The sequence below is a fragment of the Coregonus lavaretus genome (genome assembly GCF_964263955.1).
Source record: "Coregonus lavaretus genome assembly, chromosome: 30".
NCBI lineage: Eukaryota > Metazoa > Chordata > Actinopteri > Salmoniformes > Salmonidae > Coregonus > Coregonus lavaretus.
In genome coordinates this window covers 37,556,651-37,573,422 of record NC_140017.1, presented here as the reverse complement: position 1 = coordinate 37,573,422, position 16,772 = coordinate 37,556,651, and the positions used below count along the sequence as shown (strand labels likewise).

The window sequence follows — 16,772 nt, the reverse complement described above, 5'->3', positions numbered from 1 at the left end:
TCTGAATTTGTGTGAAGGAGAAGCGGGGGGGGCATGGGCAAGTTGCAGCGGAGGGTGCAGAGCTGGTGGCCGGGGTAGTCGTAGCCAGGTGGAAAGCATGGCCAGCCGTAGCAAAATGCTTGTTGAAATTCTCGATTATTGTAGATTTATCGGTGGTGATAGTGTTTCCTAGCCTCAGTGCAGTGGGCAGCTGGGAGGAAGTGCTCTTATTCTCCATGGACTTTACAGTGTCCCAAAACTTTTTGGAGTTAGTGCTACAGGATGCAAATTTCTGTTTGAAAAAGTTAGCCTTTGCTTTCCTGACTGCTTGTGTATATTGGTTCCTAACTTCCCTGAAAAGTTGCATATCGCGGGGGCTATTTGATGCTAATGCAGTACGCCACAGGATGTTTTTGTGCTGGTCAAGGGCAGTCAAGTCTGAGGAGAACCAGGGGCTATATCTGTTCTTAGTTCTGTATTTTTTGAATGGGGCATGTTTATTTAAGGCATTGAAGATGAAACGTGGCTGGGTCTTTCAGCATGACAATGATCCCAAACACACCGCCCGGGCAACGAAGGAGTGGCTTCGTAAGAAGCATTTCAAGGTCCTGGAGTGGCCTAGCCAGTCTCCAGATCTCAACCCCATAGAAAATCTTTGGAGGGAGTTGAAAGTCTGTGTTGCCCAGCGACAGCCCCAAAACATCACTGCTCTAGAGGAGATCTGCATGGAGGAATGGGCCAATATACCAGCAACAGTGTGTGAAAACCTTGTGAAGACTTACAGAAAACGTTTGACCTGTGTCATTGCCAACAAAGGGTATATAACAAAGTATTGAGAAACTTTTATTATTGACCAAATACTTATTTTCCACCATAATTTGCAAATAAATTCATAAAAAATCCTACAATGTGATTTTCTGGATTTTGTTTTCTCATTTTGTCTGTCATAGTTGACGTGTACCTATGATGAAAATTACAGGCCTCTCTCATCTTTTTAAGTGGGAGAACTTGCACAATTGGTGGCTGACTAAATACCTTTTCCCCCCACTGTAGCTAGTGAAGACAAAGCCTTGGCCTGGTGTGAAACTTAGCTAGTGAAGACAAAAGCCTTGGCCTGGTGTGAAACATAGCTAGTGAAGACAAAGCCTTGGCCTGGTGTGAAACATTGTACTGCTGTATTTCTAGACGTGCTGGACATGGTTGATGTGATCATGGAGGGCAGCGAGGGGGAGACGGAGGAGCTGGGCCCGGCGCTTAGTGATGACCTCATCCTCCAGACCTTCCCTTTCAGTGCCGTGGTACCTGCTGTCCTGGAGGCCAGGAACAAACTACCTGCTACCTACAGAACGGAGAAAGGTAAACTACTGAAGTACTTCCTGGCTGGCTGTCGGACTGACTGTCTGGCCGTCTGGGGCTCGTTCAAACACTCAAAGCCTTGTTTGCTTCTTTTTAAAAGTGGTGTGAGCCATCCAATGTATGTGTCTTGGTGCGTTTGGGTATTCATAGATGTTTCTAATCCCTTCTCTGTATTTGACCCTAGGGATGGTGTATAATATAATGTTGTGTATTTGACCCCAGGGATGGTGTATAATATAATCTTGTGTATTTGACCCCAGGGATGGTGTATAATGTAATCGTGTGTATTTGACCCCAGGGATGGTGTATAATATAATGTTGTGTATTTGACCCCAGGGATGGTGTATAATGTAATGTTGTGTATTTGACCCCAGGGATGGTGTATAATGTAATGTTGTGTATTTGACCCCAGGGATGGTGTATAATATAATCTTGTGTATTTGACCCCAGGGATGGTGTATAATGTAATGTTGTGTATTTGACCCCAGGGATGGTGTATAATATAATGTTGTGTATTTGACCCCAGGGATGGTGTATAATGTAATGTTGTGTATTTGACCCCAGGGATGGTGTATAATGTAATCTTGTGTATTTGACCCTAGGGGTGGTGTATAATATAATCTTGTGTATTTGACCCCAGGGATGGTGTATAATGTAATATTGTGTATTTGACCCCAGGGATGGTGTATAATGTAATTGTTAAGATAATTTATTAACTAACTATTTCAGTGTCTCTGTGCATCTCCCAAAAGGTTATAAGGCTTTTGGATCAGAAACGGACAGAGCTCCCAGTCTGCAATAGTCAGAGATCTTTATTCATTGAGAATTCTGTTATCACAATTTCAGAGTCCATCTTTTATACACACACGTCATACAATAATCCCACCCCTCTGTAGGCGGCTGTATATTTCCACTGTACCTGGGTTTAGCTCATGTTTTCCTCTGTTCTCCTGACCATCAGGTCACACACACACACATGAACACACACACACACACACACACACACACATATTCTTATCATAGGCTGCATTCCTTAGTTATCGCCTCCTCACAATATCCTGCCAGCCTTTCACTCCCCCTCCCTGTGTGTTTTGGGAACCAGTCTATACTCTGTTGCTGGGATATAAACACATTTGATTAATTCTCTAAGCTCTAGTCTACTAATTCGTCATACATTATTAGTTTAACTGAGGGAGTAACATTTTAGTCATATCTTACTCACACATTTCTTTATCAGTAATCTTGTGTATTTGACCCCAGGGATGGTGTATAATGTAATCGTGTGTATTTGACCCTAGGGATGGTGAATAATGTAATCTTGTCTATTTAGGTGTGGTATATGACTACATGGCAACAGTCCTATGTGACGTGCTCCACTGTCAGAGAGACCCTCTGCCCCTCAGCCTGGCCCTTCTACAGTACGATAAAGAGCTGGACTCCTCTGAAGACCCTCCCCATCCCTCCATCATTCACCTCCATCACTACTACACAACATGGCTGCCCCAACAGGCGCGGGAACATCTGGTCAGAACACCTCCCTCTCCTCACGATCATGCAGATGACTTATTATTATTGTGTTTTAATATCGGTCTTATTACATGTAGTAGTGTTATCATGTTCATAAGTGTTCATAATAGCATTATTTGTAAAAGTGTGTTTAGAGTATTTCATAGTGGTAATTACAATTGTATTATTATGTATCCACAACAAACTCCTGTTCTATCGTCTCTCCTCTGTCCGACAGTTCCAGTCCTGTGAAAGCCCTGTCGATGTCTCTCCTACTCCTCTGACCTTCGCTGACCTACTGAAGACAACCTACAGCCAAGGGGCCTCTGCCCTGCTAGAAGACTCCTTCAGACGGAGATTAGAGGAGCGTCTGGCCGCTATGACGATGGCTGAGTATCCTGTTGCAGCCAAGCAGATCCTACTGTACATCAAAACCACTGTGGACAACTTCAGCATGGTACAGAGAAACACTCGCCGAACCTTTTATGTGAACGCTGCTTTGTCTCGCTGTTATCAAGCTGCGTCTGCCGTGACCTGTTCCTAACACGTTGCCTCCTGTCTCTCCACAGTTGTCTATAGACACAGGGCTGCTGGCACTGAATGTCCTGATGGGAGTTCTCCAGGGGTTGGTGTTGAGGCTTCAGAGCCCACAGGAACAAACTGAGGCAACCGAGGTAGAGCCCATGGTCGCAGCAGAGACTGAGCCCATGGTCGCAGCAGAGACTGAGCCCATGGTCGCAGCAGAGACTGAGCCCGTGGTCGCAGCAGAGACTGAGCCCGTGGTCGCAGCAGAGACTGAGCCCGTGGTCGCTGATCAGAAGGCAGCAGAGACAGCCGTTCCCATGGCTGTGGTTCCTACGGTGGCAGCAGAGACTGAGCCCATGGCTATGGGTCAGGACACAGCCACAGTAGTAGATCCAGCCAAGGCAGCAGAACCCAAAGCTGTGGACCTCCTGGAGGGATCGGATCTCTTCCTGGAGGTCAACCCCTCTTCGGAAGTAGAGGACAACGACAACCTGGTAGGACCAGGAGCCTTTTTACTGGAAGTAGAATACCAGATGTAGTAGTCAGTAACTCTTTGTGGCGTATCTTTAGAGTCGTACCCTTGTTCTCCTTTGTTTACTGCTGCTTAACAACGTATCCCTGGTTCGATTTGGGAGATTTTTTGTTTACCTTTTTTTGTTCTCGTGATATGATGTACTGTGTCCTTTCTGGCCGTGTCTGTAGGTGGTGTTGTCAGTGCTGAGTTCCATCCTGAAGCACCCATGTATCGAGCAGTGGTTCCTGTCTCTGGAGTTGTCCTCTGTCCCTCCTACCTCCCTCAACCCGGTCAGGCTGAAGCTGCTGTGTGCTGAACTGTCTGACTGCATCCTGGGTCTGTTACAGTCCTCCGCCTCCGCCCTGCGATCCCTGGACTCCCTCTATCTCCTCTCCCCTTACCTAGAGGCTGTATCAAGGGCTCTGCTCAGAGAGCTGGGGGAGAGGAGGGAGACCGACAAGGAGTCCCGGCCTGTGAGAGCCTTCGTGGCGCTGCATGCCTACATGGAGCCCTCTCTCTTCCAGGAGCTGGTCTCTTCTCTTCTCCTACTCCCCCAGGAGACACTCATCACCCCGGGGGAGAGTTACCAGGAGGGGGAAGAAGACGGTGAGAAGAGCTCCAGAGCAGCAGAGCTCAGTGTCTATGGACGCACGGCACTACATGTCCTCACCGAGACCTCTTCGTCCGGCTCCCCTCTCCTCCTCCTCTCCCAGGCCCACCTCCAAGGCCTGGCCACCCTGCTCCTGTCCTGCTCCAGCCCATCTCTGGAGACCTTCCTCCTGCAGGCCCTGAGGACCCAGCCAGGCAACGCTAAACTCCTCCACACTGACGTCCTGCTCCACTGTCTCCAGGGGCCTCCTACTGCAGCCGCCAAAGCCCTCGGGGCAGCCCTGCTGCACAACTGCTCTACTCACAGGCTCCGCTTCGAGGTGTGGTGCCTGCAGCCGCAGCACCTGGAGAAACTCACGGACCAGACGGGGGCATTCCTACCGCTGGTCAACAGCTACCTGCAGACTGCAGCCAGAGAGGACCCTGCCAGGCCTAATGAAGGTAGGTGGTTGTGGCCTAGTCTGCAGTGTCAGACTCATTGGAACTATATTTATACTCCCACCGTTGGAAAATCCTAACTTCCACTGATTTAGTCTCTCATTGACATTAATGCATGACTAAAGAAGTTTAAAGTTTAAGAACCAACCATGCACGATCACAGTCACCATGTTGTTCGGGGTTGTCCCACAGTTCAGACAGCGGTGCTGAAGGTCCTGAAGCAGGCCCTGCTCCCCAGGTTGAGCCTCTCTGTGCTGGGGCAGGAGACAGGGGAGGCCCTGGGGGCTGTGGAGGTTGTGGAGGCTCTCTCCAGCCTGGTCAGACTGGCAGCTAGGGTCAAGGACATCAGAGAGCTCATCAGCTCCCTGCCCGCTGCCCTGCAGAAACTAGACGGCTTTGAAAGGTAATGTCTTCGTACGGGTATTACCTCAGTAAAACTTGGCCGAAATGGTCAAATGAAGGTGTGCATTCCAGACCTTTCTGTGTAGGTTGTTGTATAATGTTGATGTGATTCCTAATGTGACTTCTCCAGGCATTGTGATATCTGATCATTTGTTCTGACTTTTCAAATCAAATCAAATGTTATTTGTCACATGCGCCGAATACAACAGATGTAGACCTTGCTTACTTACAAGCCCTTAACCAACAATGCAGTTCAAGAAATAGAGTTAAGAAAATATTAACTAAATAAACTAAAGGAAAATATAAAATATAAAATAACAATAACAAGGCTATATACAGGGGGTACCGGTACTGAGTCAATGTGTCTATGCATAGATAATAAACAGCGAGTAGCAGCAGTGTAAAAACAAATAGTCCAGGTGGCCATTTGATTAATTGTTCTGCAGTCTTATGGCTTGGGGGCAGAAGCTGTTAAGAAGCCGTTTGGACCTAGACATGGCGCTCCGGTACCGTTTGCCATTCAGTAGCAGAGAGAACAGTCTATGACTTGGGTGACTGGAGTCTTTGACAATGTTTTGGGCCACCGCCTGGTATAGAGGTCCTGGATGGCAGGAAGCTTGGCCCCAGTGATGTACTGGGCCATACGCACTACCCTCTGTAGCGCCTTATGGTCGGATGCCGAGCAGTTGCCATACCAGGCGGTGATGCAACCGGTCAGGATGCTCTCGATGGTGCAGCTGTAGAACTTTTTGAGGATCTGGGGACCCATGCCAAATCTTTTCAGTCTCCTGAGGGGGAAAAGGTGTTGTCGTGTCCTCTTCACGACTGTCTTGGTGTGTTTGGACCATGATAGTTTGTTGGTGATGTGGACACCAAGGAACTTGAAACTCTCGACCCGCTCCATTACAGCCCCGTCAATGTTAATGGGGTTGTGTTCGGCCCTCCTTTTCCTGTAGTTCACTATCAGCTCCTTTGTCTTGCTCACATTGAGGGAGAGGTTGTTGTCCTGGCACCACACTGCCAGGTCTCTGGCCTCCTCCCTATAGGCTGTCTTATCGTTGTTGGTGATCAGGCCTACCACCGTTGTGTCGTCAGCAAACTTAATGATGGTGTTGGAGTCGTGCTTGGCCACGCAGTCGTGGGTGAACAGGGAGTACAGGATGGGACTAAGCACACACCCCTGAGGGGCCCCCGTGTTGAGGATCAGCGTTACAGATGTGTTGTTACCTACCCTTAACCCCTAGGGGCGGCCCGTCAGGAAGTTCAGGATCCAGTTGCAGAGGGAGGTGTTTAGTCCCAGGGTCCTTAGCTTAGTGATGAGCTTTGTGGGCACTATGGTGTTGAACGCTGAGCTGTAGTCAATGAACAGCATTCTCACATAGGTGTTCCTTTTGTCCAGGTGGGAAAGGGCAGTGTGGAGTGCGATTGAGATTGCGTCATCTGTGGATCTGTTGGGGCGGTATGCGAATCGGAGTGGGTCTAGGGTTTCCGGGATGATGGTATTGATGTGAGCCATAACAAGCCTTTCAAAGCAGTTCATGGCTACCGACGTGAGTGCTACAGGGCGGTAGTCATTTAGGCAGGTGCTCTCATGCATGCTTCAGTGTTGCTTGCCTCGACGCGAGCATAAAAGGCATTTAGCTCGTCTGGTAGGCTCGTGTCACTGGGCAGCTCACGGCTGGGTTTTCCCTTTGTAGTCCGTAATAGTTTGCAAGCCCTGCCACATCTGATGAGCGTCAGAGCTGGTGTAGTAGGATTCAATCTTAGTCCTGTATTAACTCTTTGCCTGTTTGATGGTTCGTCTGAGGGCATAGAGGGATTTCTTATAGGCGTCCGGATTAGTGTCCCGCTCCTTGAAAGCGGCAGCTCTAGCCTTTAGCTCGGTGCGGATGTTGCCTGTAATCCATGTCATCTGGTTGGAATATGTACGTACAGTCAATGTGGGGACGACGTCGTCGATGCACTTATTGATGAAGCCGGTGACTGAGGTGGTATACTCCTCAATGCCATTGGATGAATCCAGGAACATATTCCAGTCTGTGGTAGTAAAACAGTCCTGTAGCTTAGCATCCGCGTCATCTGACCACTTCCATATTGAGCGAGTCACTGGTATTTCCTGCTTTAGTTTTTCCTTGTAAGCAGGAATCAGGAGGATAGAATTATGGTCAGATTTGCCAAATAGAGGGCGAGGGAGAGCTTTGTATGCGTCTCTGTGTGTGGAGTAAAGGTGGTCTAGAGTTTTTTGTCTTCTGGTTGCACATGTGACATGCTGGTAGAAATTAGGTAAAATGGATTTAAGTTTCCCTGCATTAAAGTCCCCGGCCATTAGGCGCGCCTTGCAACTCTGCCTAGGTCAGCATCCCGGAGTCGCCTCTTCACTGTTGACGTTGAGACTGGTGTTTTGCGGGTACTATTTAATGAAGCTGCCAGTTGAGGACCTGTGAGGCGTCTGTTTCTCAAACTAGACCCTCTAATGTATTTGTCCTCTTGCTCAGTTGTGCATCAGGGCCTCCCACTCCTCTTTCTATTCTGGTTAGAGCCAGTTTGCGCTGTTCTGTGAAGGGAGTAGTACACAGCGTTGTACGAGATCTTCAGTTTCTTGGCAATTTCTCGCATGGAATAGCCTTCATTTCTCAGAACAAGAATAGACTGACAAGTTTCAGAAGAAAGTTATTTCTTTCTGGCCATTTTGAGCCTGTAATCGAACCCACAATTGCTGATGCTCCAGATACTCAACTAGTCTCAAGAAGGCCACTTTTATTGCTTCTTTAATCAGCACAACAGTTTTCAGCTGTGCTAACATAATTGCAAAAGGGTTTTGTAATGATCAATTAGCCTTTTAAAATGATAAACTTGGATTAGCAAACACAATGTGCCATTGGAACACAGGACTGATGGTTGCTGATAATGGGCCTCTGTACGCCTATGTAGATATTCCATTAAAAATCAGCCGTTTCCAGCTTGTAATGATGTCATGTCATAGTATCGTGGGGACCAGGTTAGAGTTACTAGATAAGTGGCTTGGTGCCACAGAGTCTACATTCCGTTATGTCAAAGGAGATTACTGATGTTTATGATAGCGTGATTGATGGACAGGATATACTGACTTGGGGTAAAGAGTAATAACATCAAAGAATGGGGAGTGCCCATGATGGGTAGCAGATGTTCGTGGAGAGACTTGTAACAGAGGGTATATATAGAGAGAGTGGATCTTTGTTCTGGAGTTAGGAAGTTGGGAGAGGCAGGGCCATGTCTGTTATAACTAACCATGGTACCATATTAAATATCTTATATGAACTCCCCATCAAAAGTGTCTAAGTACTTCCTTACATTCAAAATCACTTGATACCCTAGAAACTCATCATAACACAGCTACAATAGCCATTTACAACATTAACAATGTCTACACTGTATTTCTGATCAATTTGATGTTATTTTAAAAATGGACCAAAAAAATTGCTTTTCTTTCGAAAACAAGGACATTTCTAAGTGACCTCAAACTTTTGAACGGTAGTGTAGATGAGAATTCTCTTGGTAGATAGTATGGTATACAGCTTATCATGAGGTACTCTACCTCAGGTGAGCAATACCTTGAGACTTCTTAATATTAGACATCACTCACCAGCTGTTATTGAAAAATAGACACACACCCCCGGCCCTCGTCTTACCAGACGTAGCTGTTCTGTCCTGCCGATGCACGGAAAACCCAGCTAACTGTATATTATCCGTGTCGTCGTTCAGTCACGACTCGGTGAAACATAAGATATTACAGTTTTTAATGTCCCGTTGGTAGGATAGTCTCGAACGGAGATCATCCAGTTTTTTCTCCAGTGATTGCACGTTGGCCATTAGAACGGATGGTAGTGTCGGGTTACCAACTCGCTGACGAATTCTCACCAGGCACCCCGATCTCCGCCCCCTGTATTTCCGTCTTTTCTTCACGCGAATAACGGGGATTTGGGCCTGGACTCGGAGATGCAGTATATCCTTTGCGTTGGACTCATTCAATAAAAAATCTTCGTCCAGTTCGAGGTGAGTAATCGCTGTTCTGATGTCCAGAAGCTCTTTTCGGTCATAAGAGACGGTAGCAGCAACATTATGTACAAAAGAAGTTACAAACAATGTGAAAAAACACACAATATAGCACAGTTGGTTAGGAGCCCGTAAAATGGCAGCCATCCCCTCCGGCCGACTTTCTAATAATGGCGCCGATTTCAGTTATTTCAGTTAAATACAAACACCTACTAGGGTTACAGGGGCTGTGTATCAACAAGGTGTATTTTCTCTCTGTCCCTCCCTCCAGATGGCAGTTGGTGGACCCCATCAGTGCTGTGCTGTCTGACTGTCCAGAGGAGCTAGAGGTGTGGAGGAAGTCGGTGCTCTCTGCCGCCCTCCGGTGGCTGAGCTCCTCCTACAGTCACAACAGAGACCAGAACACGGCACCACTCACACAGGAAGACAGCATACTGAACAGACTAACGGTACTACTGGTGGGTCCACAGTCTATCATGCTAAAATACATGTTGTCCGTGTCCCAAATGACACCCTATTCCTTATATAGTGCACCACTTTTAACCAGAGCCCATAGGATGTTTTTTGTTGATATGTCAATGACTAAAATGTAAATGTAGTGTTGGTTCTGTTGTACATTTTAGTCATCTTATCCAGAGCAATTTACAGTTAGTGAGTGCGTACATTTTCGTACTGGTCCCCTGTGGGAATCGAACCCGCAATACTGGCGTTGCAAGCGCCATGCTCTACCAGCTAAGCCACACTGCACTACATTGGTAACTCAGAAGCAAACTTTACCCCCCTAGACTTTTCCAGAAGACATCACAGCAGCTGAATGGAACAGCTTTGTCAAGGCTGGACTGAAGTAAGTCATTGATCTTATTCTTTATTCAGACACATTCCTATTCAACAGAAGAGTTGTCTGTCAAGGGGTCTGTAGAGTATCAGATTTGATATATCTAACCTTTTTATTTCTCCGGGTTAGTCTGAGATGTATTTTCAACAGTAGATGTCTAGTGTTTAAACTGATCTTTTCCTTCCCAGGTGTCGCTATAGAGACCATAACTTCCTGAGCACCCTGAACAGCCTGTTGTATCTGATGTATGGAGGTAGTGAAGGACCTAAAGACCTGCTGCCTCGGTCTACCATCCACACGATGGCCTCCAGCCACTCCCTGTTCCTACCCACCATGCTGGGAGCAGAGGAGGACCTTAGTGGGAACACACAGGTTAAAGGTACAGAACAGGACCTTAGTGGGAACACACAGGTTAAAGGATCAGAACATTTTGTTGCTCTCCATATGTTTTTTCTAACAGCCGATCCAGATCAGAATTTTGCTACTCCCAGAATTCTTTATCTAAGTGGTATTTTTGCCCAGCAACAGTTATTGAAGTGGTATTTTTGCCCAGCAACAGTTATCGAGGTGGTATTTTTGCCCAGCAACAGTTATCGAAGTGGTCTTTTTTGCCCAGCAACAGTTATCGAGGTGGTATTTTTTCCCAGCAACAGTTATCGAAGTGGTCTTTTTTTCCTTGAAAAGTTATCTAAGTGTTTTTTTTCTCCCAGCAACAGTTATCTAAATGGTATTTTCGCCCAGCAACAGTTATCTAAGGGGTATTTTGCCCAGCAGTTATCTAAGTGGTATTTTTGGCCAACAACAGTTATCTAAGTGGTATTGTTTCCCAGGAACAGTTATCTAAGTGGTATCTTTGCCTAGCAACAGGTTTCTAAGTGGGATGTGCATACCCCCCTCGTTTTCTCCTTTCACTTCTAGATCATACCGATATAACCATAACTATAATATGTAACACACTAAACATGTAACACACTAAACACTGTATGTAACACGCTAAACACTGTATGTAACACGCTAAACACTGTATGTAACACGCTAAACACTGTATGTAACACACTAAACACTGTATGTAACACGCTAAACACAGTATGTAACACACTAAACACTGTATGTAACACGCTAAACACTATGTAACACGCTAAACACTGTATGTAACACACTAAACACTGTATGTAACACACTAAACACTGTATGTAACACACTAAACACTGTATGTAACACACTAAACACTGTGTAACACGCTAAACACTATGTAACACGCTAAACAATATGTAACACGCTAAACACTATGTAACACGCTAAACACTGTATGTAACACGCTAAACACTGTATGTAACATGCTAAACACTGTATGTAACACACTAAACACTGTATGTAACACGCTAAACACTGTATGTAACACACTAAACACTGTATGTAACACGCTAAACACTGTATGTAACACGCTAAACACTGTATGTAACACACTAAACACTGTATGTAACACGCTAAACACTGTATGTAACACGCTAAACACTGTATGGAACACGCTAAACACTGTATGTAACACGCTAAACACTGTATGTAACACGCTAAACACTGTATGTAACACGCTAAACACTGTATGGAACACGCTAAACACTGTATGTAACACGCTAAACACTGTATGTAACACGCTAAACACTGTATGCAACACGCTAAACACTATGTAACACGCTAAACACTGTATGTAACACGCTAAACACTGTATGTAACACACAGCTCTCTGTCTGTTATCTCTTCCAGAGGCCCTGGTCTCTCTCCTGCTCAGCCTAGTGAAGAGAAGTCCCGCTGTCTGTAACAGCAACCACTTTGTGGTCATACTGGGAGCGTATGGCGCTACACTGAGCACTACAGGTAACAGAGCTGTTCCTGTGGGGTTTTAAATGTCTTCTATTCCACAGTGGCTAACATGTATTTTCTGTGCAGATCAGAAACTGTTACTGCTGCTGCAGGAGTATGAAGATAACAGCATCAGTCTGGTAGACTTTCAGTAAGTTTATGAATCTATTAATCATCTCAATAAGTTGCGTGTGGCCACGTGCGTGCTATTACACTGATATCTCTGTGTGTGTGTGACCTGCAGGTGCATGCTGTGGGGCCCAGCGGCGGTGGAGCACCATAAGGCCCGGAAAAGCCTGGGCGTTTCCTTGTGGCAGCAACCCAGCTCTGAGGACCTCCTGGCCCTGCTCAGCCCTGACACCATGATCAACACCATTACTCACTTTCCCCTGCAGCGCAGGATCATCCTGCAGGTAACCAACACACACACACACACACACACACACTTTTATGAGACTTATTTATAATGTTTAGACCCTGGAGTTTTTCCTGAACATGTGACCTGACAAAGAAAGGACTCTGGACCTTTTTAATTAAACTATAACTAGACTAACTAGTGCCCAGATTCTCACCTGTTTTCTATATTCTGGGAAAACTCTTGGCCCTGTTCATGTATTATAACGTGGTGCAACATAAGATGGCTTTGTGAGGGGGGCCACACTCATCCGTCTTCTTCAACAGGAGGGTAAAGAGCTGCTTTTCAAAGATGAGGAAGTGAAGGATCTTGGGAGTGTGTACGACCCCTGTTTCCTCCTGCCTCTCTTCAGTGCTATGCTCCAGCCAGGTGACTACTACCATTTAACAAACACCTGAATATAATTTAAACATCCAAGCATTTAAACATCCAAGCATTTAAACATCCAAGCATTTAAACATTAAAGCATGTAAACCTCAAAGCATGTAAACATCAAAGCATGCAAACATCACAGCATTAAAACATCAAAGCATTAAAACATAAAATAATTTAAACATCAAAGCATTTAAACATCTAAGCATTTAAACATCAACGCATTTAAACATCAAAGCATTTAAACATCAACGCATTTAAACATCACATCATTTAAACATCAACACATTTAAACATCAAAGCATTTAAACATCAAAGCATCAAATCATTTAAACATCAAAGCATTTAAACATCAAATCATTTAAACATCAAATAATTTAAACATCAACATATTTAAACATCAACGTATTTAAACATCAAAGCATTTAAACATCAAAGCATTTAAACATCAAAGCATTTAAACATCAACACATTTAAACATCAAATCAAATCAAATCAAATGTTATTGGTCACATGCGCCGAATACAACAGGTGCAGACATTACAGTGAAATGCTTACTTACAGCCCTTAACCAACAGTGCATTTATTTTAAACAAAAAAGTAAGAATAAAACAACAACAAAAAAGTGTTGAGAAAAAAAGAGCAGAAGTAAAAATAAAGTGACAGTAGGGAGGCTATATATACAATAGAATAAAGTGACAGTAGGGAGGCTATATATACAGGGGGGTACCGTTGCATAGTCAATGTGCGGGGGCACCGGCTAGTTGAGGTAGTTGAGGTAATATGTACATGTGGGTAGAGTTAAAGTGACTATGCATAAATACTTAACAGAGTAGCAGCAGCGTAAAAAGTATGGGGTGGGGGGGCAGTGCAAATAGTCCGGGTAGCCATGATTAGCTGTTCAGGAGTCTTATGGCTTGGGGGTAGAAGCTGTTGAGAAGTCTTTTGGACCTAGACTTGGCACTCCGGTACCGCTTGCCGTGCGGTAGCAGAGAGAACAGTCTATGACTAGGGTGACTGGAGTCTTTGACAATTTTGAGGGCCTTCCTCTGACACCGCCTGGTATAGAGGTCCTGGATGGCAGGGAGCTTTGCCCCTGTGATGTACTGGGCCGTACGCACTACCCTCTGTAGTGCCTTGCGGTCAGAGGCCAAGCAGTTGCCATACCAGGCGGTGATGCAACCAGTCAGGATGCTCTCGATGGTGCAGCTGTAGAATTTTTTGAGGATCTGAGGACCCATGCCAAATCTTTTTAGTCTCCTGAGGGGGAATAGGCTTTGTCGTGCCCTCTTCACGACTGTCTTGGTGTGTTTGGACCATGATAGTTCGTTGGTGATGTGGACACCAAGGAACTTGAAGCTCTCAACCTGTTCCACTACAGCCCCGTCGATGAGAATGGGGGCGTGCTCAGTCCTCTTTTTTTTCCTGTAGTCCACAATCATCTCCTTTGTCTTGGTCACGTTGAGGGAGAGGTTGTTGTCCTGGCACCACACGGCCAGATCTCTGACCTCCTCCCTATAGGCTGTCTCATCGTTGTCGGTGATCAGGCCTACCACTGTTGTGTCGTCGGCAAACTTAATGATGGTGTTGGAGTCGTGCCTGGCCATGCAGTCATGGGTGAACAGAGAGTACAGGAGGGGACTGAGCACGCACCCCTGAGGGGCCCCCGTGTTGAGGATCAGTGTGACAGATGTGTTGTTACCTACCCTTACCACCTGGGGGCGGCCCGTCAGGAAGTCCAGGATCCAGTTGCAGAGGGAGGTGTTTAGTCCCAGGATCCTTAGCTTAGTGATGAGCTTTGAGGGCACTATGGTGTTGAATGCTGAGCTGTAGTCAATGAATAGCATTTAAACATCAAATCATTTAAACATCAATCATTTAAACATCTAAGCATTTAAACATCAAAGCATTTAAACATTGAAGCATTTAAACATCAAAGCATTTAAACATCAACACATTTAAACATCAAAGCATTTAAACATCAAAGCATTTAAACATCAAATCATTTAAACATCAAAGCATTTAAACATAAACATATTTAAACATAAAAGCATTTAAACATCAACGCATTTAAACATCAAAGCATTTAAACATCAACACATTTAAACATCAAATCATTTAAACATCAAAGCATTTAAACATAAACATATTTAAACATCAAAGCATTTAAACATCAACACATTTAAACATCAAATCATTTAAACATCAAAGCATTTAAACATTGAAGCATTTAAACATCACACTTAACTGAAACATTTGACACAGTCAAAAAAAGATGGAGACATGAAAACAAGAATTGACATGGTTAAAAAGACATTATCAAAATAATACCGAAGTAATTATACTGTGAAACTAAAGAGTTACATTAGGTCAGGCTAAAAACGTCTTCGGCGCTTCTTTAGCACCAATATAGTTGTTTGTGAAACCACTTCTTTAGTGAATCACTAAATCCCTGACTATGGGACATCTAAATGCACTCTGTTACGTTGAACCAATGATGTTGTTACTGCACAGCCTTCAGCTGAACCAAACTGTTGTCTTTCCTCCCCCCCCCTCCCCTGTGACAGAGTCTGTGATAGACTGTCTGAAGTTTGTGTCCAGTCACGGCCTTGGTGTCACGATGGTGTCCCTGAGTAGTTATGACCCCAAGCTGAGGGCCGCAGCCTACCAGGTTCTAGCTTCATACTACCATCACCTGGAGGCTGCTCGCTTCAGGGAGAAGAGACAGGTACACACACACACACACACACACACACACAGACACACACACACACACACAGACAGACACAGACACACAGACACACACACACACACACACACGTATGCACGCTCACACACACAGACTGATCTCTCGTTATTTGCGGTTCATCTCATGTGATTTACTTTACTTTTTGATATTATATTTAGAGAGAGAGAGATGGTGACATATACTGAGTGTACGAAACATTAGGAACACCTCCCTAATATTTAGTTGCACCCCCTTTTTGCCCTCAGAACAGCCTCAATTCGTCAGGGGCATGGACTCTACAAGGTGTCGAAAGCGCTCCACAGGGATGCTGGCCCCATGTTGACTCCAATGCTTCCCACAGTTGTGTCAAGTTGGCTGGATGTCCTTTGGGTTGTGGACCATTTTTGATACACACAGGAAACTGTTAAGCGTGAAAAACCCAACAGCGTTACAGTTCTTGACACGAACCGGTGCGCCTGGCACCTACTACCATACCCCGTTCAAAGGCACTTAAATAGTTTGTCTTGCCCATTCACCCTCTGAATGGCACACATACACAATCCATGTCTCAAGGCTTAAAAATCCTTCTTTAACCCGTCTCCTCCCCTTCATCTACACTGACTGAAGTGGATTTAACAAGTGACATCCAATAAGGGATCATAGCTTTCACCTGGATTCACCTGGTCAGTCTGTCATGGAAAGAGCAGGTGTTCCTAATGTTTTGTACACTCAGTGTATATAATGAATAGTGTGTCAGTTCAGATATCGCCTTGTACGAGTGGTAATGTTCTGTAATAACCAGATGTCTCTCTGTGTCTCCAGCTGCTCTACCTGCTGGACATGGTGAAGAATGGGATCAGACAGCAGAACCTCAGGATGCCCTTCGTACTGACCACATACATCACCAAGGTGGCCCAGCAGATGCTGAAACCAGAGGAGCACATGTATGTGGTGGTGAACAGGTTCCTGCTCTCCCATCAGTGTCTGGACTTCAGAAGGGTTCCGGAGTTCTTCAAACTGTTCTATAGCTATGACATGGAGGTACAGTATTACAGTAGTATAGTAGTATAGTAGTACAGTAGTATAGTAGTACAGTAGTATAGTAGTACAGTAGTACAGTAGTACAGTAGTATAGTAGCACAGTAGTACAGTAGTACAGTAGTACAGTATTACAGTAGTATAGTAGTATAGTAGTACAGTA

At 45.1% G+C, this 16,772-nt stretch overlaps 1 protein-coding gene across 1 annotated transcript in view; it reads left to right on the top strand.

The window, feature by feature from the left end:
* Window positions 1–16,772, top strand: part of LOC311105921 (nucleolar pre-ribosomal-associated protein 1-like) — a 61,237-nt gene that overhangs the window by 21,771 nt on the left and 22,694 nt on the right. Inside the window, exons 18-32 of the mRNA XM_084148157.1 lie at window positions 1,165–1,335; window positions 2,666–2,859; window positions 3,080–3,298; window positions 3,411–3,860; window positions 4,069–4,930; window positions 5,120–5,330; window positions 9,633–9,819; window positions 10,147–10,205; window positions 10,385–10,575; window positions 11,961–12,071; window positions 12,144–12,207; window positions 12,301–12,469; window positions 12,738–12,840; window positions 15,411–15,571; window positions 16,394–16,612. Coding sequence (XP_084004283.1) covers window positions 1,165–1,335; window positions 2,666–2,859; window positions 3,080–3,298; window positions 3,411–3,860; window positions 4,069–4,930; window positions 5,120–5,330; window positions 9,633–9,819; window positions 10,147–10,205; window positions 10,385–10,575; window positions 11,961–12,071; window positions 12,144–12,207; window positions 12,301–12,469; window positions 12,738–12,840; window positions 15,411–15,571; window positions 16,394–16,612 — 3,371 coding nt within the window. The remainder of the gene's footprint in view (window positions 1–1,164; window positions 1,336–2,665; window positions 2,860–3,079; window positions 3,299–3,410; window positions 3,861–4,068; window positions 4,931–5,119; window positions 5,331–9,632; window positions 9,820–10,146; window positions 10,206–10,384; window positions 10,576–11,960; window positions 12,072–12,143; window positions 12,208–12,300; window positions 12,470–12,737; window positions 12,841–15,410; window positions 15,572–16,393; window positions 16,613–16,772) is intronic.